General features: G+C 39.9%; 1 protein-coding gene and 1 long non-coding RNA gene across 2 annotated transcripts; one reads left to right on the plus strand and one right to left on the minus strand.

The window, feature by feature from the left end:
• The first annotated feature begins 382 nt into the window (after positions 1-382).
• Positions 383-24,853, plus strand: LOC128732505 (protein single-minded). The gene is made up of 6 exons (XM_053825773.1): positions 383-569; positions 2,216-3,000; positions 10,930-11,135; positions 14,535-14,641; positions 14,792-14,939; positions 23,845-24,853. The coding sequence occupies exons 1-6, from the start codon at positions 395-397 to the stop codon at positions 24,851-24,853; spliced, it is 2,430 nt and encodes an 809-aa protein (XP_053681748.1). The 5' UTR covers positions 383-394.
• On the minus strand, positions 5,112-5,751 carry LOC128732602 (uncharacterized). Its single transcript, XR_008411820.1, has 3 exons — positions 5,676-5,751; positions 5,345-5,612; positions 5,112-5,224 (listed from the first exon to the last, which is right to left on the minus strand). It is a non-coding gene; the product is annotated as an uncharacterized LOC128732602 (long non-coding RNA).
• Positions 24,854-25,782: the final 929 nt, after the last annotated feature.

A 25,782-nucleotide genomic window follows, 5' to 3' on the forward strand; every position in this document is an offset into this window, starting at 1 on the left:
AAATCTATTTTAATTCATCCCTCATATATTCAACGAGTTACCAAATCCTTGCTCACTCCCGCTTCGACGCCATTATTATTCCTTTCATTATCCCAAACCAAACAAACTTCGCTCTGTGGCTTGATAGTTTTTGTTAGTTCTTCACCCTACTCCTAGGCTAAGCTGATTATTTTGCCACACCAGAACCAATTTGGCCGAACAAATAAATTGCATTCCCATAAATTTGGCTCAGCGGCTCAGGAAAATCGCTGCTACTGTTTAGTATCGCTATCAATTTGCACTTGTTCTGCCGAACAAACATCGTAACTAATTAACATCGTTTTTCGCCCATCAATAAATTAATGGAATCGATATTTCCATCTGTTTCTTTGCAGGCCTTGCCACTCGCTGTGCCATGAAGGAGAAAAGCAAAAACGCTGCTCGGTCTCGGCGGGAAAAAGAGAACGCCGAGTTCCTGGAGCTGGCCAAACTGCTGCCCCTGCCGAGCGCCATCACATCACAGCTAGATAAGGCTTCCATCATTAGATTAACTACCTCGTACCTGAAAATGCGCCAGGTGTTTCCCGAAGGTATGGCTTCAAGTGTGTAGACTTGCCAGACAGACGTTAGCAATACCCGGAATGTCCGAGCTCCGAGGCAAATGAGCAGCATTTGCATTTTTTACGACTGCTCGACAATTTATTATAAAACAAGCACCAAATAATAATGATTGCACACTTTGTTTCGCCCCGTGGTGCGCGTCCTGACACTTGAATCGTTTCCGAACGGGTAGCTAGCATGATGTACCTTGTGCTTTTCTGAGGGCTAAAGCACCACTTCGGTATTCAAATTTTTATGACGTTCCCTGCGAGATCGAAAGCTGTATGCAAATAACCTGGAACATCACGACAGCAGCATAATTGAGTTTGCTCTTGGAGGTTAGCGGGTGTACGGAAAAATAATAATCATTTGTTTCCCCCCACGGTTCACCTTTCCCGACTATCTGTGATCGTGATTGCTCAGCTTCACCTATTATGTGGGACACCAAACAAAGCATCATGATGCAGGGATGCGACCTGAAAATAAAGAATGTATCCGAAATAGCGTAAATTGGAGTATGATACTATCGGATGAAATTTTATGATAATTTGCTTTCAATTCTTGACTTTTACACACGAAAGGAAGATCACCAGAGAAAAATTATTTAGTTGACAATCAAGATTCGTTTTATTTAGTGGATGTTCTTGCAATCGCTCATCACAAAAGCGTGGAAGGAATGATAAAATCTGACGGATGATGTACATGGCGAATACTGTGCGTTATGATTCAAAAATGACTTAGAGTTTTTTATTGCCTTGCCAAAGTTTGGACACAAATATGAAGACAATATGGGAAATTTATGCAACTTGTTACATAATGACATTTACCCTTTACCAATTACAATAAAATACTCTCGACACGACACGAGGAATAATTAAACTGACAGAATGAGTTTTATGTAAATATTTCCATTTACATTAAGTTTCTATTTGATCTGCGTTTCTGTTAATCCCCAAATAGCTCAAAAATGCCATCAAATTAAGGATTAAGTAAGAGTATAATCTGTGTAGGTACCATAAATTTTAAAATTTTCGACTTTCTTTTCCGAATTGGTAGAACAACCGGCTCTGAAAATATATGCTCTCTTATACTGTACTACTTTAATGTCATTCATTCATGCCTCTTGTAATGACAATTACTTCAATTCAGCAACCGTCAGGCGGAAAATGCCGCAAGGGTAAACCAACCCTCTTCGGTAGACCTGCTGCCAAACGTATGCTTCTTGTTATTCTAGTCTTTTCTGGTCCTTTGACGTGAAACACTCACCCCCGCTCAGTCTGTTTTTCTCACACATACGGAAATGGTAAAATCGTTCGGCTCACCACTTCCTACTGGGCTTGCTAATAGGGTCCTGTAGATTCAGCCTACTGTGAGCTGGTAGTTGCTGGTGTACGTCCCGTGCAGCAGCAACCCCTGTTACGGAAGGCGCTTGTAACAACAATAGGGGGAAAATAATAAGCGAACAAAGTGATAAAAATTATGCTGACAAATAAAAACACATTTTCAAGTGGATCAGACTCCTATACATTCAATGACGAAGCAAACTGATGACGACGACGACGACGACGACAACAACAACAATGATGAATACCACTTAATGCCGAGATTGTTTTCTTTTCTAATTATTCTTCTACAGGCCTGGGGGATGCTTGGGGCTCGCAGCATGTGCCGAGCAATCCCCGTGATTTGGCCATCAAAGAGCTCGGCTCTCATCTGCTGCAAACGCTGGATGGGTTCATTTTCGTAGTGGCACCCGACGGCAAGATAATGTACATCTCGGAGACGGCGTCAGTGCACTTAGGCCTCAGCCAGGTAGAGTTGACGGGAAACTCCATCTACGAGTACATCCACAACTACGACCAGGACGAGATGACGTCGGTGTTATCGTTGCAGCCCAACATGTTTGCATCCTCGACACCACCACCTCAACCAGCACAGCCACCGGCAGCAACCGTTACGGTTCAGTTCCTTGCTCAGCACCATTCTATGGGCAGCCCACCGCCCACCATAGCAGTCGTTAGTCAAGGACAACCATCGGAGTCACCTCCTCAAAACACCAACGGTGCACCCTCCTTATCCCCTACGGTATCAATCCATCCGCCACCAGTGCAACCGCACCTTGGTCCACCTCCTCATGTTCCTCCAGGTCTTTCACCTTCGACCGGACAAATACCTCCTCCCCATCTAACAGCGAACGTACCTCCTCCATCCGGACACCACCTTCAAACTACCGCCGGTGTAACACCTTCTCATCATCACCATCACCCGTCGCAGCATCACCACCATCATCACCATCACCATCACCACCACTTCAACCAGCATCAGCAGTCGCAAACAATCGAAATCGAGCGGACGTTCTTCCTGCGGATGAAATGCGTGCTAGCGAAGCGAAACGCCGGTCTCACCAATGCCGGTTACAAGGTACGCACTCTGCATTGTTATTGTAATTATCTATTCATCCCTTTTTTGCAAAGTGAAAGACATATACACGGGCGAGCGTCTCATCAGCTAGTGTTTTGATTCGATTATACACTTCTTTGCCGTACGACGGGCGCCATTTTGAAAACGATGCCGACCGACGCATGCACGACTGAGTTTTGTTTACTTAATTGCTATTACTTCTAAATATTTAACTTATCTATATATTTTTACTATAAAAATCAAACAAATTACTCATAAAACAATGCTTAGGGGGGAGAAAAATATTTTATAAGGAAACCAAAGGTTTGATGCTTGTTCGCGGTTTGTTCAAATCTTTTTTCTGCCATAAAAAAAAACTATTTGTGAAATCCGCTCGCAATTTGCATGATTGCGGCAATAATAGTAATTTTGCACTAGTTTTCTTGCTTAGTGTCTCGAACACTAGAGTAAAATTTTTTTTTTTGACCAAAATCCCAAGAATCGAATGGTTGGTGTTACTGTAAACAAATAGTAAACCGTTAATACCTATACAGAGATAAATCTTATTCTTATGAAAAAAAACTTATATATCTCAACGGAATCCTGAGACACTCACTTTTACATCAATAAGATTAGTAAAATACTCACTGACTTACTTACTTATTGATCCATGTCCGCCTGCTCAGGAGAACGAAAAAATTAAATCAGAGATCTCCACTGCCGACGGTTACCTGCCAAACCCAAGTAACATTTTTGTTGGTTATTGTACATCTAATTCCGGTGGAACAAGTGCTTGATAAGCTGTTATACAAAAAAAATGTTACTTGTGAAGTGTCATCAGGACAGGTTTTCGTCAACAGCACAGGTGTCGTTAACTAAGCTGCTTTACTATGAGCCTCTGAGCCTTCTAGTTCTTCGCTATCTTTGCGGAATCCAATCAAGTGCTATTCTGCATATCTCGTTCCCGTTCTTGAATTTCTGCTGCCATTCTGTCGGCCATTGATGAATGGCATCGATGATAGAGCTCAACGTTGGATATCCAGTTGTCAGGAAGCGCTTATTGAATACCTGCAGTCTTTGTGTAGTGTCTGCCGGGACGCAGCACGTTTCGCTGGAGTACAGTAATACCGATTTATCGTTTCAGTCAAAAATTTGAGGTTTTGGAGAGTGATCTAGCTAATGCGCCAGCTGTTTCGCACCGCCAGTGCCACCTGTGGGCGCTGTATGGCTCCCAAGATATTGAAAAGTTTCCACCTGCTCAACCTGTTGTTACGCAACTGTGAAGTTGGTTGGATTGCCAGTGTTCATCACTATCCAGCTTTTTACGCGCTATAATGGCGGACGCTATGAATTGTTTTCGTAATATGCGAACAATCTTTTTGACAACTCTGTATCCATCAAATCTGGCACTCTTCTCATGTACGGTATAGTGTTGCTCTTTCTTTCGTTTACGCAAAAGAAGAAGAGCAATAGTTTTGTTGACATAAGGTTTTGCAAGGTGACGTCACGAATGAACCGGACCCGATAAAAAATCCCCCCTACTTTTCCCCCGATTTAGTAGGTTCGCGTCGGCTGAATCGCCCGATTTTGGACCCGACGAATCGGTCGATTGTTGCAACGACGCTTATGGGAGTTTAACAGGGCGATCTACCGATTCGTCGGTATGTTTAATCGATCGACAAAAACCGACTAAATTGGCTGTTTAGTCGGGTGATAAAATAAAGGTGTCTGATGGAACCAAACGAAATAGGTTGATTAATCGGGAGATAAAATTTGTCAATATACCGACGAAATAGGTGGATTAATTGGTGTATGTAGTTAACTTGCCTACCAAAGCCGATCAAATCGGTGGAGGAATCAGATGACGAAATACGTAAATCATACGAAATAGGTGGATTAATCGATGGAGGAAATTTTGTAACCTACGGAACCATACGAAATAGGTCGATTATTCGGGACATAAAATTTATCAATACAGACAAAATAGGTGGATCAATTTGAGCATTATATTGAAGTCTATAGAACCAAACCTAATTCTAATAAAAATGCTCCTAATAATGCCCTGAAAGTGGCCCTCTTCAACAACTTCTCCTGCCTCAGGAACAGAGATGCCCACCGTGCGGTATCGCTCGACCAGTTTAAAAGCGACTTTCGACTTCTGAGAATTGGCGACCAGCGGCCCAAGACCGAGTTGAACGAAGAAGACTGCTTGAAATAGCACGAGCGACGTCGGCGCGATGACAACCTGTAACGATCAGAAGGTAATTAATTGGAATCGAAAAAAGCTGTTCATTGAAGAAATTTCTCTCTTCTGCGGAACATACACGAACACTTATATTGACTCCTATAGTTTAATTTCACTAACCTGCTCATCCTTCATGAAGCCAATCGATCAATTTCCTCCGCAGAACCAATCCGTTCCCATCGTGACAAAGGAGATGAACTTGTCGCAGGACCTTTTCGATTCCATGCCTCATTGACGGCGACGCAGATCCGGACGGAGTTCCTTTAAGGAAGATATAAACCGAGTCAAGAGCAGCTTGTTACTGGACCTAACCTCTATCTCCGTTGTGTGGCTCCACAATCCGATAGGAAAAAATAGTCGCACGATAATTTTCAGTGCGAAATTCCAACTAAAATAGCGATAATAAGTTACAAATTCAATGCAGCTGTCTTTTTATGTAAAGGATACTTACCTAGCTATTCAAATAAAGAACAAGTAAATTAGAAGTAAACTGGCCTTGTTCAAAAATCAATCAGACTTAGCTGTCAAAACATCATTCTGTACAGAGTAAACCAATCATCATCTGATTTAATCGTTACCCGACGGTAACAGATTAAATATACCAATGCGTCGGGTGACGGAGACAACCACCCAACGCGATCCGACGAAGTCGGTTGATTAATAGGTTGATTTCTTCGGCATCCTATTTCGTCGATAGATGCGTAAAACAGCATCTGTCAAAATTTTCTATTGGGGAATGAACTCAATTCACCCATTTGACATTCATTCGTGGTTTGTTTACTATTTGTTAGGCGAACGCGATATGCATAAATTGGAGTTAAACGTTTTAAAAGCGTATTATCCATCAGTGTCACCCTCCAAACTACTCGGAATGGCAGTTTTTGTGCCTTGGCGTTAAGGCCTTAAGCAATATTCAGTTTCAACATGTTAACCCATGTTCCAAGTCCATGTAAACAAACCACTGATAGACGTCAAAGAAGTGAGGTTGTCGAGGTTATGCTCGCCCGTGCAAAACCTTATTTCGCACATATTTGCTCTCCTTCTTTTGCGTGAACGAAAGAAAGAGCAACACTGCCGTACACAAGAAGAGTGCCATATTTGATGGATGCAGAGTTGTCAAAAAGATTGTTCGCATATTACGAACACAATTTATACCGTCTGCCATTATAGCGCGTGAAAAGCTGGATAGACTTTTAGTCTTTGCTACATTTACTGTGAGACCTGCTGCTAAACTTCTCTTGGATCCGATGAAAGAATACCTTACAGAGAAAACTTTATGAGCAATACAAAGCAACGAGATACCACGCCAGTTACCAGCATTCAGTTGGATTTCCTTTTTAGGAACTTTGATCAACATGCTCCGCATCTAGTCCTGGATAACTTATTCGTAACGTACTGGAAGTAACTGGATGCGATTTCGGATGGCGATGAGAACACTACAAAAGACAATTTAATGAAACAAATTTTCTTTATATCCTACGTTTATTAGGTCTTTTACAAAACTCTTCAGCACCCTGCCATGGCCGATGAAAAGATGAATATCGGCATATTCTGCAGCCTTGGGACGTTGGGAAGGCTGGCAGTCTTCGGTACAACGTTTATCTTCAGTCGGTTTATCTCCTCCAGTGGTCTCTTGGTATAATGGGCCGAGGCCAGATTCGACCAGAAGACCACATCCTCCTTCGTGATACTTCATTATGAAGGTGGCAACTTCCGGCAGGTATTTCGTATTGTATATCTGCCCGTTAACCACAAGCCCGGGCTTCAATGTGTATCCTCTACGAGTTTGATTCACCTTCTTCTTGTGCGTGGCATTAGCCTGGAATAGTTGTTCTAGCTCTTCACGAGCTCTGTCATCTTTCTGACGTTTTTTTGCTTCTCAGAATCGTCGCAAACTCGTTCAGTGCTCGTCGAAACTTGGCCGAGTTCTCCCTCTGTACAATACTTGGATAGTTTCCTAAGATCTTTTTACTCTCCATCGCTTGGTGACATTCCCCGCCAAACCAGTCATTTCGTGCACTCGGAATTTCTTCATCTAGTATTCAAATTGTCTTCTGAATGGAACGTTTTTGCTAATAGCGAAGCAACGAAGCAGCTAGCAGCTCTTTGCGGATGTCTTGAAAGTGTATATAGTAGAATCGCACTGGGCCAAAATAGCAACTGCTTCACTCATATGCCATCTTACGATTTCAATCTCTCCATTATACAGTTCTCCACGCAAGAGGTTCGAAAAACTTTCGAGAATGTCGACGTGAGTAAAGCAGGCACAGACAACATCCCTTCGATGCTTTTAGAAAGCTGTGCTTTTAGTCTTGCGCTACCGATTTAATCAATTTTCGATCGCTTACTGCGGGAGAGATTATTACCGTCTGTCTCGAAGTCGGCTTACATTGTCAAGATCCAGAAATCTGGCTATCAGAAGTGCGTCACCAACCAACGGAGACCTGAAATTAAATAAAAAGAAAACTTTTCCAATTAAATTCTACTATCTATATTTATTCGCGACAGATACGTATTTCGCCTACGACTTGTAGGCTTCATCAATGTTGAAGAATACGGTAGTAGTAGAATTTAATTGGAAAAGTTTTCTTTTTATTTAAGGCCATTGCATATTATTTTTCAAGTTTTTGTTCCCCGCCCTTCAAGATTGGCTTTCGAGGGGCAAAAAAATGGTTAAGCTTGAGTAAATTTTTTTTTTGTATAAAATCAATTATCTAAGGGTTTTACAGCCTAAAGAACTCGAAAAAAGAGTGTACGGAGTGTTAACGCTTCTAGCACGAAACAAAAGTGACATTACAAATAAGGTAATTTCCGAAAATCGGTAAAAAAAATTCTTTCGAATTTGACCCTATTTTAGAAGATTTTTGCAAGGAAAATAATAACGTATACATGAAAAGCAAGAATAGATTCGGGTTTCATGATTAGACTTCAAGTAAAAATTCCTAAAAATCTCACTTTTTTTGCGTGATTAAAAAAATCTCTTTGTTATCTTTTGTGGATGATCTGAAGATATTTCGCGTCATATCATCCAACATCGATTAGGAAGTTCTGCAGTTAGATTCGACATCGGAACGAAAATCGAAGTCCAGGATCCGTTCCGGATAAAAATCGGAACGAACTTTTTAGGTTCGATTTCGTTCCGGTCCGATTTGGCTCTGTTCCGGTTTTGGTCCGATTCCGGTCCGGAAGTCCGAAATTATCCGGATGCCAAATTTACCAGTTTTAAAAAAGTAGGTAAACGTCAAAGTTTTAAATGTGTGGAATTTGTAATCTGTAGCTTATAAAGCTGCTTCTCCCACCCTTTCGGGTCTCCGGCTCCTTGAAACCGATCATTCTTCTTCTTCTTCTTCTTCTTCTTCTTCTTCTTCTTCTTCTTCTTCAATCCTTCTAACTCTAATTACCGCCTAGCCGAGATTTGAACATACGACGACTGGCTGGTTAGACCAGTATCGTACCTTGAAGCTAACGGGGCGGTTCGACACACAGATATTTGCTAATTTCCCAAAACTAAAATGATTTGCTGGACTTTGGGTTTGGGAGTCTTAAGGAGAAATGAGTCATTATTGATTCTGTAAATTTCAAAAGCAGTTTTTTTGTTCGAAACAAACATTATACCTACTCATGAAAATATATTTTCTGTGTTCAGATTGGCAAGACCAATGCAGTGAATATATTTTTAAAAACAGAAACCCTGTTGTCGGCCCAAAAGCTGCTTCCGAAAATGGGTTTTTCGACGAAAAGTTAATGACTGCTCAATTCCCCTTAAACAAAAACCGGATTATTTTAGCGAAATTATTGCCTTTTTACAATATTGAGGTAGTTAAAAGAAATCAGCTTTAATCATTCATAGCAAGTCCTAGTCGTCGTTTCCACCGTTGCCAGTTTTACTGTCAAAAGTGTTCCGGACTTTCAAAGGAATACCCGGTGCGATTCCGAAACGCATCGTTCCGGTCTCGGTCCGGTAAAAAATCGGACTTTAAAATTTCGTTCCGATCGGACTTTACCGCGTCCGATGTCGATCACTAAGTTAGAAGCTGTGCTTCTCGTTTTGTCAAATACAGTTGGATTTCGAATTTGGCATGGTTCGATTTTGGCATGCCTCGATTTTGGCAACAAAAGTATCCGTTTTTGGCAACACAAGATATTTCTCTGCCCAAAATATGCTTAAATATCAATCAGTTTCCGCATGCTAAAAAGTTATGTGGTTTCGAACAATATTTTTATTGCCGTAGGACTACGTCTTACCGCAAGGTGTCAATAAGTTATTTGCACCGGACGGATAGCTCTTGTCGGACTTTTTAAACATAAAATGGTTGCAATCGTTGATTAATGATATTTAGTCAACTTCTAAAGCATTTACATTAAATTAAATTTTTTCATATCGAAAAAGAGTCTCGGCACGGTTTCGATTTTGGCAACATAGGCGACACGCATTTGTTGGCAAATTCGAAATCCTACAGTATAATAAAATCAACCTAAACTTAATTTATTTATTTATTTCGTCAAACTTTGTAGACTACATTTTTACCCTTAAGCTTAAGTTAATTTAAGATATTCAGCCTCTACGATGTTTATTGAAGGCGGTGGAATCATTTTCCAATATTAACCCTTCACTTCGCAGTTGATAAACTATCATTGATGAATCATTGATGCCAATGTTAACGTTCTGTACTTGAGTAGCCTGCAAATCGCAATTGGCATTTTAATGTTAGTATCTGAAAAGTATTTAGTATATAATATTTGATCACAAATAAACATATAAAATATTCAGCGTTCTAATTGATCACTCCATGTGATTATTACGAGCTATGGAAAATATTCCAGGGTCTAATTAATTAGGTACATGTAAATACAGTGATAGATGATACAGATGAGAGACGCCAATAGTCAGTTAAAATATAGTAATATAATCTTGGAACAGAAAATCTATCCACGATCATGATCTAAAGTATTTCAGGGCAAATTTTTCAAATGTCAAAATTTTCAATTTTTCATTATATATAGTTGCTTCAATTGAAGTTGTTCATACAGCGCTCAAATCAACCGTGCATCACCACGACAATTATGTACCATTTTCTTAGAACTGAAACCTTCAACTTTTCAAGGAGGCCTTCGAAAATCTGTTCAGCCTGAACTGAAAACAAAAGTGTGCATAACGAGAATCGGTATAATATCTCTATATGTGTACTCATAGTGGAAACAAGTAATTATACGTGACTTTGGAGCCAAAACATCCATACCCAAACATTGAGTGCACTTCAAATGGAGCATACAAAGTACTGGCTTGAGCAAAACGACGGTTTTATGTTTCATCTTCTTTTTCCTTGATGGACAAAAACAACAATAATAATAACACAGCATATAGCCACAGAGCTAGAAAGGGGTAAATTCGTGAAACATCATGCATGCATACAATCAGTTTTAAAACAGAGTCTCTTTGCATAAGCAGCTCTTGTGCAATTAATCAATTATTCAATTTTCAATTTTACCTCGTTACGACCCAAGAAGATCAAACGAAGTGTTCACATATTCCACTTTTTGATTAACTTTTAAATTGCAACCGCCGTCGTACTCCAAATTTGACTGGGGTGATGAATTAGTATGCAAAAGCACGTAAAACGTAAAGAAAAGGTTGCAACTAGCACTGACTTATGATCCCTTATGCTACATACTGATAAAACCGCTTCACTACTTACAAATTTCAGGTCATTCACTGTTCCGGATATCTAAAGGCTCGAATATACCCGGGAGATTCGACGTACGGCGATGGGCATAGTTGCATCCAAAACCTGGGGCTAGTTGCCGTTGGCCATTCGCTGCCACCGTCGGCAATCACCGAAATCAAACTGCATCAGAGTATGTTCATGTTCCGTGCCAGCATGGATCTGAAGCTGATCTTTCTCGACCAAGGGTAAGTTGCTGTCGTCTTACTGATATAGCCTCCCAATTGTTTATGACTTATGTTCAAGAATTTGCTTATCAATTGTCTTTCAAAAAGTTTATAAGAAAGCGGTCGGTTTGACCCATTTGTTTGGCATTGCTTAGTAATATAGACTGCTCCGAAAATTGTAAATACACTTTCTTTCTTAAATAAATGAAAAGATTACATAGTTTTTTTTAAATTCGTTTAATTCTCAAACATATTTGATAATAGTGTATTGTTCCAATTTTTTCGTAAGGTATGCGAGTTCTCTAACTTTTTTCTCAACATTACTCGTAAGCTTCTGCACAGTGCTTTCTCCGACCATTTTTAACTAAAATGTTTCGATAGCACGAATCTGTGAACAGTTTGGTAAATTCATGTCTTTCGGTATACATGTACCATTGTTGGCTTCATATAACTCTAGCGCATCCTTAGAGTACCTAATGGCAGAAACCAAGGTCAGGCCAAAAGATACCAGGATTATTATGCCGTTTGATTACGAGTAGCAACCTTTTCTGCAGACATTCTTTCGCGTGGATTTTTCCATTCATTGTGTCTGTTGTAATGAATGAATGAGACATTTCTCCACATACACTTCTTAGTGATTAGATCCCCTCCGTCGTCCCTCACATGTCAGGTTTAGGTGTGCAGCTCTTGCGAGTTTGGTTCACCTTCTCGTAAAACTTGCGCGTGTCATTAACCCGGAATAGTTTTTCCAGCTCCTCACGACCTCTGTCCTCGTTCTAGTGCTTTTTTCTCCTCAGGATTATGGTCACCTTATTCCGCGCTCGTCGATACTTGGCCAAATTCTCTCTCGTGGATATGCTTGATTAGTTTTTCCAAGCTCTTTTTTCCTCTCTATCGCTTGTCGCATTCCTTGTCAAACCAATCATGTCGTGCACTCTAGGTTTCCTCACCTAGCACCGCAGTTGCGGCCTCGTTGACGGCCTAGTGTATCATACTCCATCTGTTTCCGAAGGTAGAAGTATCTTGCTCCACAGAGGAAGGCAGATCTTCATCTAATACACGCGCTTAGTTTTTGATAACTCGCGGGTTGTTTAATTGCCGAATTTTTAACCGAGGGAGGCGGATCTTCATCTAATACACGCGCTTAGTTTTTGATAACTCGCGGGTTGTTTAATTGCCGAATTTTTAACCGAGGGAGGCGGATTTGTCGTAAAATATCAACCTTCGATAGTTTTGAACACAGTATACTGATACTATGTAATGATCCGAGTTGATATCCGCACATCGTTGGGAGTATACGTTGGTGATGTTCGAGAAAACCGGCCCTCGAAGAAAATATGGTCGATTTGATTCGAAGTTCGTTGGTCAGGTAATCTCCAGGAGGTTTTGTGGATGTGATTCAGGAACGTCCTTCTCCTATACAACCGCAGAGGTGTAAAATCGCAGTGCCGGCAGAGATTTATGCAGGTCTCGTCATCCATGATAGTAAACCCCGATTTCTGAGTCATCCGTTTGTCGTACAGCTTCCGAACCTTCCATTTCACGGATTCAGCCTATTTGATGCTTCGTTTTGGCTGCCTCTGCTTCCGACGGGTCTGCATGCCTGTTATCTAATTGACACGCATAACGTTACACGCTGAGGTACCTACCTAGTTATTTCACCACATCCAGGCTTCACTTTGCTCATCTTATGCATACAAAGGCAGAGCACTCTGCTTCTCACAACGATCAAGTGCTTTCGTTTTCTGTTCAACCGTTCCTCTCCCTCCGAACGATGGCTGAATACTGTTTTCGCTTACGACCGCTTATCTTGCGCAGAAGGAGCACAACAACAAGCAGAGGTAATATTTTCTTCGCAAACTGGAGACACGAGACTATTCGCTCCGTGTCCCAAAGAGAATATGCGATAGGCAATTATATGGACTGGAACGATTTGCTCCGTGACCTGAGCATGCATCCAGAAGCGTTCCGGTAGAAAAAGAGAGATGAAACCAAAGTGATGCTCTACAAAGCAGCAAAGCACAGCAAAAGCAAAACAAAACTCGTCGCGTCGGAGAAGGTAAAACTGAAACTGATAGAGAGCAAATCGATTCGTCTTCTGGGCCTTGCCAGTTAACCGCCGAGAATTGAGATTTTTTGCAGAGCACGGCAGAAGCCTGACCACATCTCGTACTGATACCGAAGGACGCCGCTTGTAGTAATTCCTTGTCTTCCTGTTCATCGTAGGGTCAGCCAGACCAGGTTTTGTACCACCTCCAAAGGAATCTTCGAAAGTGTACTATTCTCCATACTTTTTGAACTCGGGTTGAACTGCTCCGACGCTTACACCTTCATCCTTATCTAGTTTTCTGATCGGCCACTTACGATGTCTCATTTAACCACTTACAACGCCTCATTTACGATACCACTACTTACGATGCATGTAAATTAAGCGTCTACAGTTTTATCAGTTTTTTATTTTATGATATAATTGTTCATTTTATCTTTAATTAAAGATAAAATTCGATTGAAAAGAGTGATATCGGTGCGAGGGTGAACGCGAAAGTAGACTTGAGCAAACAAAAATGATCGTCGTGTCAGCTACAGAGATTATAGGTTACAGAGATGACGGGGCACTCAAAATCCGTTAAATTTTGAATCAAAACGGAGAGTATCATCACAAATAAAGGAAACTCTCCGTTTTGATTCAAATTTTAGCGGATTTTGAGTGCCTCGTCGCCTCTGTAACCTATAGTCTCTGTATTGTCAGCCACGTAGCTAAGGGTGTCCCTCTAGCCAGCTTCAAGTGCAGTTACATTTATGCTACAAAAATGCAATCATGATGTTATTGATCTTAAATCATATGATAATAAAAAATGCAATTTTATGCAGGAGCTAACATTATTACATGATACATTGTCATATTAGAAGAGGTAAAATCACCTGTTATTGATGGCTTTTGTGCAGATCTACTGCAAATATTAAAACAAGCCATACTTTAGTCGCTAAAAAAACAGTTCTGGCAATAAGCGCGCTTACCCCAGTATCGACGCTACGATTCACGTCCATATGCATACTAAAGTTTGAAACATGAGACAGTAATTTGATAACCACTACTGTGCACAAGTTGCTACCGAAACGAAAGTAAGCAAGTGTTCAAACAAAGAAAAAATATCGGACCGTATTCCTGCATCGTCGTGGTAAATCTGAAGCTATCAAATGCCAACGTACCTACTACACTCGAAAGGTTCTCCTTACCGGCTCCGGTTGTCTCTAGTTGTTTACCCAATCAAATCCGCGAGACGTGCCAAATCTTGTTTGATACGGAAGCTACCTTTTGCGTTTGGCTGTCTATTTGCCCTCATGTTATAGGCGTCTATTGCTTTCCGGCTTCTCGTTGAATGACCTAACCGTATATTCTTTTTTCAATTTCCTTTACAGAGTACTGCAGTTGATTGGTTACGAGCCGCAGGAATTGATTGAGAAAACACTATACCAGTATATTCATGCATCCGACATCCTGCACATGCGATATTCTCACCAAATACGTAAGTATAATATTGTTTGCTATAAACAAACGCGTTGCAGCGGAGACTGCGCCAGCTAATGAGCGATAAAATAGGGGGCGGATCAAATTTCATTATTTCTTCTTTCTCTTTTCCTTTACCACTTTTCGGTGCGGTTATCGTGACAAACAGTGATGTACAAGGGACAAGTGACGACAAAATACTATCGATTCCTGACAAAGGGCGGCGGTTGGGCGTGGGTGCAATCGTATGCCACCGTCGTGCACAATAACCGGTCTTCCCGGCCGCTCTGCATCGTCAGCGTGAATTATGTGTTAAGGTAGGTACTGCAAAAGCATATGCATGTTTACGTTGATGACATTGATGTAATTCGTCAATCGATGCGGTTCTTTACCTGAAAAAGTTTCGATTAAAAAGGCACATGTAATTTACAATTTCGTTTGCTACAAAAATCATATAATGTACCTTCACAAGTGAGAAGTGACGTAAATATCGTTAACAAAAAATGATTCATAATTCGACTTAGACATAGTACTCTTACGAGAAGGTAAAGGTGTAAAATCAAAGGCTAAAATGTGAATCTGAAATTGTGTGGATCTGAAATTTTTCTCATACGAGTAGTCATGAAAAAGCAGTCTATTTTGATAAATTATGAAAATTGATAATAAGGAAGGTATAAATTCTCCTCGTTCCGATAGGGTTATTGAAAAAACCAGATTTCGCTACATGTTTGCTCAGGGATTTGGCGGTGAATCAAATTAAAGTAACACAAATAAATCACCGAGCTGAACTATCGTTAAATTTTTCTGTCAACATTCTCTCTCAAGAGTCGGATGGCTCGATTTGCTCGCTAACGCGGTTTCATCTTCAACCGGCAATACAGCTATATTTGTCGTTGCTCGCTTACAGGTCCGTCACTTGTTCGCACAGTTACCACTCATATGATGCCCGCCTTTGCCGTGTCTATGCACCTTATGCGTGCCAATTATGTTCACTGTGTGCCTTATTGTGCTGGAAAGGTGCCGATCGCGTCAAACTTGTGCTCATTTTTTCAGTTTGCAATATTTTTTTGCAAGTTTCCAATATTTTAAAGTTTGGATGTTAAAAAGGTTCCACTTGGGTGCCACAGTGTGCAACAAACAAATTGTGTAATGAACGTGCCACTATTGAGCGATTCCAGCTCAATTAGCAAAACGATTTAACTCGACTATTTTTGATTGGAATGAAATTTTCCAATTGAAATTATTCCATCCTGTGGGTAAATTTGCAATAATTCGAGAACGCCTAGGTTTAAGAAAAAGGTTTTTATGTGTGATTTGTTCAAAATGACGCGTAGAATTTAATTTTGTTTGAGTTTTACAAAAAAAATTAAATTTGGATATTTTTAAAAAATTTGCCTAACTTCAAAATTAGAAAAAAAAATCCGAAAGAGTGTCCACCAGATTTTATGGCATAATTTAAGCTACCTTTAAAAAAAATAGGCAAATCGGAGAGGATTTTTTTGAGATAATTGACATTTTATGGTTTTATGCATGCTTTTTTCTTTTTAGATTTTAAATTTGCAATAACAATAACGGCTGGACCTAAGGACCTAAATTTGTTCAAAATGATACGTAGAATTTGATTTTGTTTGAGTTTTACCAAAAACTGCAGAATTTGGAATATTTGTGAAATTTTAGTTTTAAAAAAAAATCCGTAATCGTGTCCATCGATAGCTCTTCACCAAATTTTGGGGTATAATTAAAACTATCTTTAAAACAAAATTATGCAAATCGGAGGGGATGCTTTTGAGATAATTGATAATTTTTATCATGGTTTTGAAAAGTTTTTTCTTTAATTTCCTACAACTTTCCCTTTGACGCCATTTTGATCAAATAAGTAGTTTTCAAGATATTATGTTTTGAAAAAAAGTAATCTCATTTCTAAATACGCCCTTTTAAAAAGTTACTCTTGACGAAAAAAATCAAAATTAGTGAAAAATGAGTTCTTGCGTGGTACCCAACACATCAGGAAAATTTCATTCCAATCAAAAATAATCGAGTCAAAAATGGCCTTTTGACGTAGGACTACGTCTTACGGCAAGTTTTGAGATAGGGTGTCATTCCAAAAAATCGAAAAATGCGAGCGTCACGGAAAATGAAAGGTTTTGAGCGCTAATAGCTCAGCGGTTTTCCGATCGATTTTCAATATTCTTACACCAATCGATCGGAAAACCTTATAAGAATTGACCCAAATGAAGAAAAGTATGGATTCTTGATGTTGAACTATAGAAAAATTGAAAATAATGAGCCTATGTTTTACCAGAATTCTCGCTTCGTGATTGGTTGGAAGATTCTTTGCGATGATCTAAACCTATACCAATTTGATATCTGTGCTTGGGAAGTAAGCCAAAACAAGTGACCAAGTTTCCTCATTTCAACAAGATTTCTTAACACCGCGGTTAAACCTAGACCATTTTGATGTCCTTGCTTGGGAAGTACGCCAGAAAGAGTGACAAAGCCCCCTCGTGTCAACAGATTTCTTACGAACGCGATTAAACCTAGTCCAATTTGATGTCTGTGTTAGGGAAGTGTGCCAGAAAAAGTGACACAAGTTCATTGTCCCAACAGATCGCAAATTCTTTACTGCGAGACGATTAAACCTCGGCGAATTTGATATCTGTGTTGAAAAAAAAGCTGTAGTGTTCGGTTATAATACGACTCTGTATGAAGGTGAAGTTAGTCACCATCGATTCTGCCAATTTCAAAAGCAGTTTTTTTGTTTGAAACAAAAATTCGGTTTATGAAAATAATTCGCTGTGTTCAGATTGGCAAGAAGAATGCAATATATACATTTTTATAAACACAATCCCGCTTTTGGGCCGAAAACTGCTTCCGAAATTGGGCTTTCCGACGAAAAGTCAATGACTGCTAGTTTCCCGTGAATACGCATGCCTATCGTTTCATTAGAAGTGTATTGAAAAGATGTGCTGTTGATAAAATAGGATTGAATTGGTAAAATCCCTTCAACATGGGAAACCATGGATAATAAAAACAATCTTTAATTTCAGTAAGGTAGCAGGAAACCAATAGTTTGTGTGCTTGATTTTGTTAAATTGTTTTCAAATGCACAATCTTTGGAGAATTGAACGTATGCAATGTTACTACTTTGATAAATGTTACATACAACGCATGTAGCATGTATATATGTTGTATATAGCAGGTATACATGAAGAATCGAATGATTACAAGCATGAATACATGCTACTATCACTACAAAGAGACTTACGTAGTCCTGCGTCACCTATATATGCGGTCGTGTCTTGTACACAACCCCTCTGTTTTTTTTCAGCGTTTTAAGCTGGAATTGCTCGTGGTTACGTGGTGAACTGTGTCAGACATCATTCCTTAGATGGTGCCTATCGCAATGTTTTCAGCAACTTTCCCCTTTGGTAGGTAGATTTATCCTCTTTCAGCAGAACTAACAAACCATTACACAGCAAGGTAGAATCCTTGAGCCATTTGCCTCGTTTTTGTGCACCAGTCACGTACTCGGCAGACCAACGACGTCAAAACGCTTGCCTTTTCCTCTGAATCAATTGGCATGGGGACAACGCCGACTCCTTCAGACCGTCAGAGAACGGTTCCGCAATCGCTGTTAACTCACGTCCTACTAGAAAATGTTTTGGACTCAAGGCTTGATGATCGCTCTGCTGAACTATTAGGCGCAAACTAAGAATTGCCCAATTTTGGAGTACCTTACACATTTTTTCATACGTCAGACACGATTCAATAAGAACCTTGCCCAAGTGATTCTCAACGGACCTAACCGCGGCCATCCAGAAACCTGCTTGACGGGCAGCCCGTGGTGATATAAATTTCCAAGTGATACTACGAGACTGGCAGCAATCTGACACCTTTTATTTGCCAACGTCTGCAATTTTAACAAGCTTCTCCATTCCTTTACCTGACGCTCAGCGCCACCAATGTTCGTACCGTTGTCTGATCGTATCTCGGCTACATTATCTCTCCGACTGAAAAAACGATTCATCGCTCCTAAAACACCATCCGTTGTCAAAGCACCCACTTTGGTGCATAAGCACACAAAAACACATTTAAACGCTTTTTTAGGTGCGTTTACGCGGTCTTCCTTCAGAAGGAACGGCCAGACGTAATCAACGCTAGTTCGCAGAAATGGTTTAGCAGCAGTAACGTTCACACTCGGCAAATCTCCGATATACTATGTGACATCCTTCGGTTTTGCGCGAAAATACTTCGCACACTGTCTTAATACACGATTGATCGTACACCTTGCATCCAATGTTGCAAATTTTCATCACGATGAAGGCTCATCATCTGCTCATCAGCGATTTAAATCTTATCAACTGGCAGCTCTATCGTATCCTGATTGCTCGCGATGAATCGCCGACACAAAAACTATAGTTACTATATATATAGTTCGGCGGATAGAAAACCAGGCGAATTGGCATCCCTGATTTATGAAATTAAATTTGAAATTATGGTGAAATGTGCAGGTTTTTACGAAAAATAATCACTGGCGGGTGTTGAAAATGACTAGTTCTACGAAAATAAAGTGTGTTTTTTTAACATTACTCCTGCATTTTGGATTTTGAAAAGCTTTTGACTCCGCTTTTGACATTTATTTGGCTCCCGATTTTCTATCCGCCGAACTATATATATAGTAACTATAGCAAAAACTGGTGAGCAAAATATGAATTGATTACGCTCGAAAATAATCGCTCGGCATCTCTGTCTCACACTCATCGCTAACCATCGTTAATCGCTGCCAACCAACCGAGAATGTATTTTGCGATGAAACGTAAACAAACATATTTTTTGGCAAATTACAAAAGAAATATTGCTCGTTCAAATATAAACCGTTATTCCTATCACATATAATAATTATGAAATTGTCAAACGTCAACATATACTTGCAACGCCATACACAACCAGTAACTTCAAGCAGCACACGGACAAACAAAATGGTTTCAAGATTTAGTTTCAATGAAATGCAAACCTGGTGCAATATTATTATTATTAGTGCTTCGAAGGTTCGAAGCTATGAAAAATAATACATCTTCTTCTTGTGTGACTAACGATGAAGGCTGCCAATAAAAATATCGTCGGCTACTGTTCAAAATTTGATCCTTTGAGCTTGTCATTGTCACGAAAAAAAAGATTTATGCTGCAATCTACGTGCATGTTGAAAAATTATGAATAGCATGTTAAAATAATTTTATGAGATTAAAAGTCTTCTGGGTGTAGAAGAACGTTGATGTTTTGAAGTGCATTTATGTATTATGTCGCAAAAATGTATATTCCAAGTATCTCAGGTGCTAATAGTCGAACTGAAAAACCAACATAAATGTTAGGTACATGTTTTTTTGACTGTATAATTTAATATCCGATAGCGCTTTTGCCTGTTTTCCAAAACTGATAAATCATAGCTACTCATCGCGATGAGTAAAATGCGAGGTATTCGTTTTTGATTGGCATCACTAGCGATCAAATCATCGCATGAAAAAGAGTGAGTGGTAATTCGCTTTTCTCTCACTCTCATTAAATAATTCTCAGCTAGAAAAGCATTGCCAGAGAATTTGACGTTATGGAATCACATTTGAGTGTGTTTCGAACCGAATCAGTACTTTTATCGATGAATAGCAACATTGCTTGCATCCACTCGCCAAAATTGTTGTCAAACCTTCGCAAGTAAACTGTTGAACTGTTTGATCCTATAGTTGTTTCCGATGAATCGTATTAAGTTCGGGAATTGGTTCTTCTACGGCAGGATCACGAGACGCTTCAAATCAGAAATGCCTAATCCGACCACCGACCCGAAAAACTCCTTCCTTCTCGTCGAAGATAAGATTAACATAGCATAATTTACCTCTCACGACTCTACCTCGCCGAATGTCCTCTATCTTCTCCGCATGCATCACATATTGCACGGTCTTCACCATCACCATCAATGTGTCACGGTAATCACTAGCTAGATTACCTCTTTTACGCTGAGCACCAAGTCGGTTCACAGTACCCACTGCAATTGTAAATAAAACGATTCACATATATAAAGACTCTGCATTTGTTTGAAAATTACTACAGTTCTGAACCAACTCATATAATCAGTAATCCCGCGCCACTGCAACAGTCTTCGTGAAAACATCGATCACACAATCTTTTCTCTTCATCTTCAGTCAGTTGACTCGAACCTTGTCTCCGGGGATTTCAAAACCACTGGACCCTTCCACCGCAGTTCATTATTCATTAATGCCGGTAATACTGATTGAACACCCCTAGACAAGAGGTCTGCAGAATTGTCTTTCATCCCAAGATGATGCATCCATTCTTCCAGCATTCGGGATCGATTTTTGAAACTTCTCAATACGGTTACGCACAAACGCCGTCCAATTGGAGTTCGGATTCTTCAGTAAAAAAACGCTTTTTTCGAGTCGGAACTTGGAACTACACGTTAAATGTCGGAATCGTCTTCTTTTCTCTTCTCTTCTTGATTCAACTTATTCAACGGCGCAACCTTCGACTTGTTGCAAACCAGCTTCACATGAACGGCTCCACAAGCGTTCATGCTCAGCAAGTAAGTACCGCAACCCGTAAGCTCGTGGAGACACTGTTGAGAATCCGTGCATATCAAATGTGACCGGATAACTCACTACGACTCATCCCGGAATCCTCATATTATTAATTTCACATATGTGAATTATATAATTCACTTCTCAACTTCCTCCAGATCGCTTGTTCCTCATTGGGGATCGCGTCATCCCAGTCAAGCTCTTTCTGGCATAATCGCTGCATTATTTGATTTAACAATTTTGATATTTCGCTCAACACTTGACGTTTCGTTGGAAATTTTTAAGACGACACACTACTGACTCGGAAAATTTTCTCACACACGCGTACTCATTCTAACAAACGCGCCGGTATAAGCGTATCTTTCGGACTCTCGTTCGTACTTATTCATGCTTTGCGACGAGTTTTTGCGAGTGTATATTTAGCTAACAGCTACGGTCGTCGCTCTGGTCCTTCGTTACAGCCCGAGCTGCTGAAATCGATTACTCGCGAGGCTTTGAACTCCCACCCGTAAGTAGAATCGAGGGCGAGAATAAAGAAGAAAAGAAAAAAGTGATGCAAAACCTGTATCCCAGTGCGCCACTATGCCTCACGGGCAGCTGATTGCTCAGAAGTTATTGGACTCGCGAATAAGCTATGCAAGAAGACGATTTGAGGATGTGCGTGCGCAAGTGTGTAAGGAGCAGAATGTCTGCACACATCAATGGTGGATGTTTGTTTAACGCTTGCATGTGCGGCGTAAGCGTTGAATGCTATGCTTCTCATACTCACTCGCGTGAGAGTAAACAACGTTGGCTTCTCGCTCGATTTGGAACATTGTTCAAGCCTCTCGCCACAGTTTATCTCGCCACACACTTCGCTGATATTTAGTGAGCGCGGCATTTACCATCACTTGTTCATACATGCACTGAGTATCGGTCGAGAACACATACTGCAAACGAAACTTTAATAGGATATTGAATTATGGGCTTTGCACGGTGGGCGCTTGCATCAGCGCGTCGTTTAACGACAAATTTGTCGTTATCTTCACAATGGCGTCAAACACTATGCGCAATTTAGTTGTTGAACTGCCAGGCTTAAATACGCAGTAGTGAGGCAGATAATAGACTCCAACAGTATTCTTCTCGTCCTCATTTAAAATTCTGGCGTGTCCTAGCTAAATGTATTCGCGAATGAAGTCTACATACTTTTGCTTCGTTTGCGGGGATTTGTTCAACCTGTTTTCCAGTACTTTAAAACACTTTTGCACTTGGGCCCTGGAATCTCCCAGTTGGAGTCGCCAACAATTCCTGCCTTGAAGAGGTAGCTGGTGTGACCGGCACTTAATATTTTGCTGCAAATAATCAGACTGTTTGTTGAACGTTTATTCTCATAGCTTAGCGTAAAGCTATTGAAAAATAGGTTACAATGCTGGCTGATCATGCGGATTACCAGAGTAGTTCTATTTTCTCAAATTTCTCGTATATTTTCGAACAAACAGATGTTCACCGCTATTCTGTATTTCGAACGAATTGGCATTTCGTTCTTTCGAATGACATTTCCGCTAACAAAATCAAATGGGCAAAACATGTCGTTCGAAACAACTCGAACGAAATAAAGATTCGATCGAAATACAGAATACGGGTTATTGTATAAGCTTTGGGCATGTATACTACGTAGTTAAGAATGCGCAGGAACAAAAAAGTTCCTGTTGATCGTTTTGGCTTTTACGCAAACTGTGAAACCATGGGCAGTTAATATTATGAAATTCAAGAGACTCTAACGGTTTTTCTACAACATCGAGTAAAGCCTTTAATTCTGCGTAACTTCTCCTAACCGTCAATGCTTCAATGACAACAGCTGTGTAATGTGACTTTGGACTACCATGAGTAAATGTTCGATTTTCAGTTGAAATCCTCCATGCTTCCTCATAACTATTGTTGTTTAAAGTCTGATCTATGGTCTCTTGAGTCTTTCCGATTAGCGCTTTATCAAGATAATGAAGTATAATAGTTGCCGAATCTCCCGTACATTTATTCACGATGTCCCTGAATCTGTCCTTAAATTTGTGCCAATTTTCATAACGGTTGTAAATGGACCTTCACTGGGTACGTTGTACTTTCGTAATTTCTGAAGGATTTGTCGAAGTGTGAAAATTTGTTCCATAGTAGCTCGGGTTCGGGTTTGGTATGTTCCCTAAAGCTTTGGTAATTGCCTTTGCTGTATTTCGTACAATAAAATTTCAGCAACGATTTAAAAAATAAAACTCAGGAAAAGATGATTTTCTGTCAGATCAATTGTTAAAAATTTTGTTATATAGTAGCTTATCAAGTGCTTGTTCAACGGGTATTAACTGTACAATAGTCGAATAAGCTACTCTTAAACAAAAATGTTTGTTTGGTTTTTATTTGTCATGTTATAGTTTATGCATGAAGTTCAACATTGCAGAATTAAATACCTTAGTTAGGTCTTAGGTGTTCTTAGTATTAAGAAAAATAAAACTCTTCATTTTGGTTAAAATATATATATTTATTATCATTGAGAGATACGACGCCATCCAGTGTCTGCTTCAAAGACTTTTACGCAAATTGTGTAAATTGTTGTACGTTAACTAGAACCATTCTAATTATACATTTATTTTTTTATTTTTTGTACTTACAGTGATCGAGAGGCACGCGATCTACTTTTGAACGAGCTGCAGGGATCTATGATTCCAAAGCCTGAAAGTCAAACACCGATCGCTACACCAGCTACTGTAGCGGCTTCGGTGACACCGATTTCACCGCCTCAACATATACCAATGCAATTGGCACAACAGCAACATTCTGCAGTCGGACAGCAGACTCTACAACAACAGGCTCCAATTCTGCCACCGCACAATCCATTGCTGGTGAAAGAAATGTCCAACTATCTGCAACTACACCAATTCGATGACGAAAACAGTCTTCAACAGATGGTTCAAAACAATGCCGCCATGCACCAACAGCACTACCCCTCTCAGGCCAGCAGTCAGGATTTCGAACACCAATACAACAGTCAGGGTACTTTTATAGTGGACTCAAACCAGTCCATGTCTCAAGGAACATCCAATGAATTTCTAGAGTCCTATTATGACCAGTTCTGTCAAACGTACGATCCACAAGCAGAGAGTTCTAACATTCTTCGGCCATTTTCCGCAAGCTCTAATAGTTGTAGTAGCTCAGACGGTGAAGCTCATCTGAATGCCACGTACATCCCAACTACGGGGTTGATACAACACCAGCATCAAAATCCGTTCGACGAGCTGAATCAGCAATTTGGTCTGAACTGTTTCAGCACCAACAGCAACAATAATATCAATAATGGCGCACCTGCTAATGGCCATCTGAATGGCCACAATCACAACCTACACCATCCGCATGGTGTTGGGGGCACAACAGCGGAAACTGGCGCCAGCAGTACGACTCATAATAACAATAACAACAATCATGACAATGGGTTTTTGGATGACTTCAAAGCTGGCCATCATCACCAACAGCAGAATAATCATCATCATGGTAACAATGGTCATCATAATCACCACTCACAGCATCACCACCACAGTCACCACAACGGGCCACAGTACACCAGTGTGATTGTGGAACCACAAAACTATCATCTGCCTGTCACGCAAAATGAGTTTGTGCATTAGAAATGGTTTTTTTTTTCCTAGAGTTAACGGTTTGTTTTAATTTGGTCCTAATCTGATTGGCGATAAAATAATGACCATTTCGACGTTGATAGCGAAAATTGATTACTGAAAAATGAAGACTGCAGGCAGTTGGTATTGTCAAAGTGTATTTTGTTAGGGCAACATTGATATTAGTGTAGCGATAAGTTTTGAGATGTTATTTCTAGGTAAGTTGCTTACATGTATAGTATTTATTTAGAATTATTCATTGTACATATTTGGTACGAACATTTGAAGCTGTATAGTAAGAGTGAAGCGTCGAGCGAAATATATCTAGCGAAAATGATTTTTTTAATTCATTCATTGTTGGTAAAGAAATCCAATTCTAATTTTGAATCGACTTGCGTCAAATGGGAGCTGAATTCCGTTTTGGTGGTACCTACAGTGGCCTCAGAGAATAGACAGCCAGGCTAAAACAAATTTATCCCAATTTATTGTGTACCTTTAAGATGTATTATACGTTAGCTTGTATTGATCAAGTTAATACTAACAAAAATAGACCGGGTAATTGAATTCAGCTAGTGCTAGTTTTCAGTTCTCAGCGAGAAATTAACAAATTAAAATAACAATTAATTAACTTAATAGCGAACAAGTTTAACAAATAGAATATCATGCACTCAAGTTCATGAATATACCAAAATCATACATTCTCTTGTCAGCTATCAAAATTTCTAAAACAAACTAGTTACGCATAAGGTGATTTATGAATTTTGGACAGGCGTTACGCGTACTCCATTTTGGACATTCACGGCAAAATCAAATGGTAATGTCCAAAATAGCATACGCGTAACGCCTGTAATCGCCTGTACATAAATCACCCTATTTTTTCCATGTGTGAACTCATTACTGCGACCAGTATAGTTGATCTATTGTAATATCGCCCGGGTGTT

Source organism: Sabethes cyaneus, chromosome 1, assembly GCF_943734655.1.
Source record: "Sabethes cyaneus chromosome 1, idSabCyanKW18_F2, whole genome shotgun sequence".
NCBI classification, from domain to species: Eukaryota; Metazoa; Arthropoda; class Insecta; order Diptera; family Culicidae; genus Sabethes; species Sabethes cyaneus.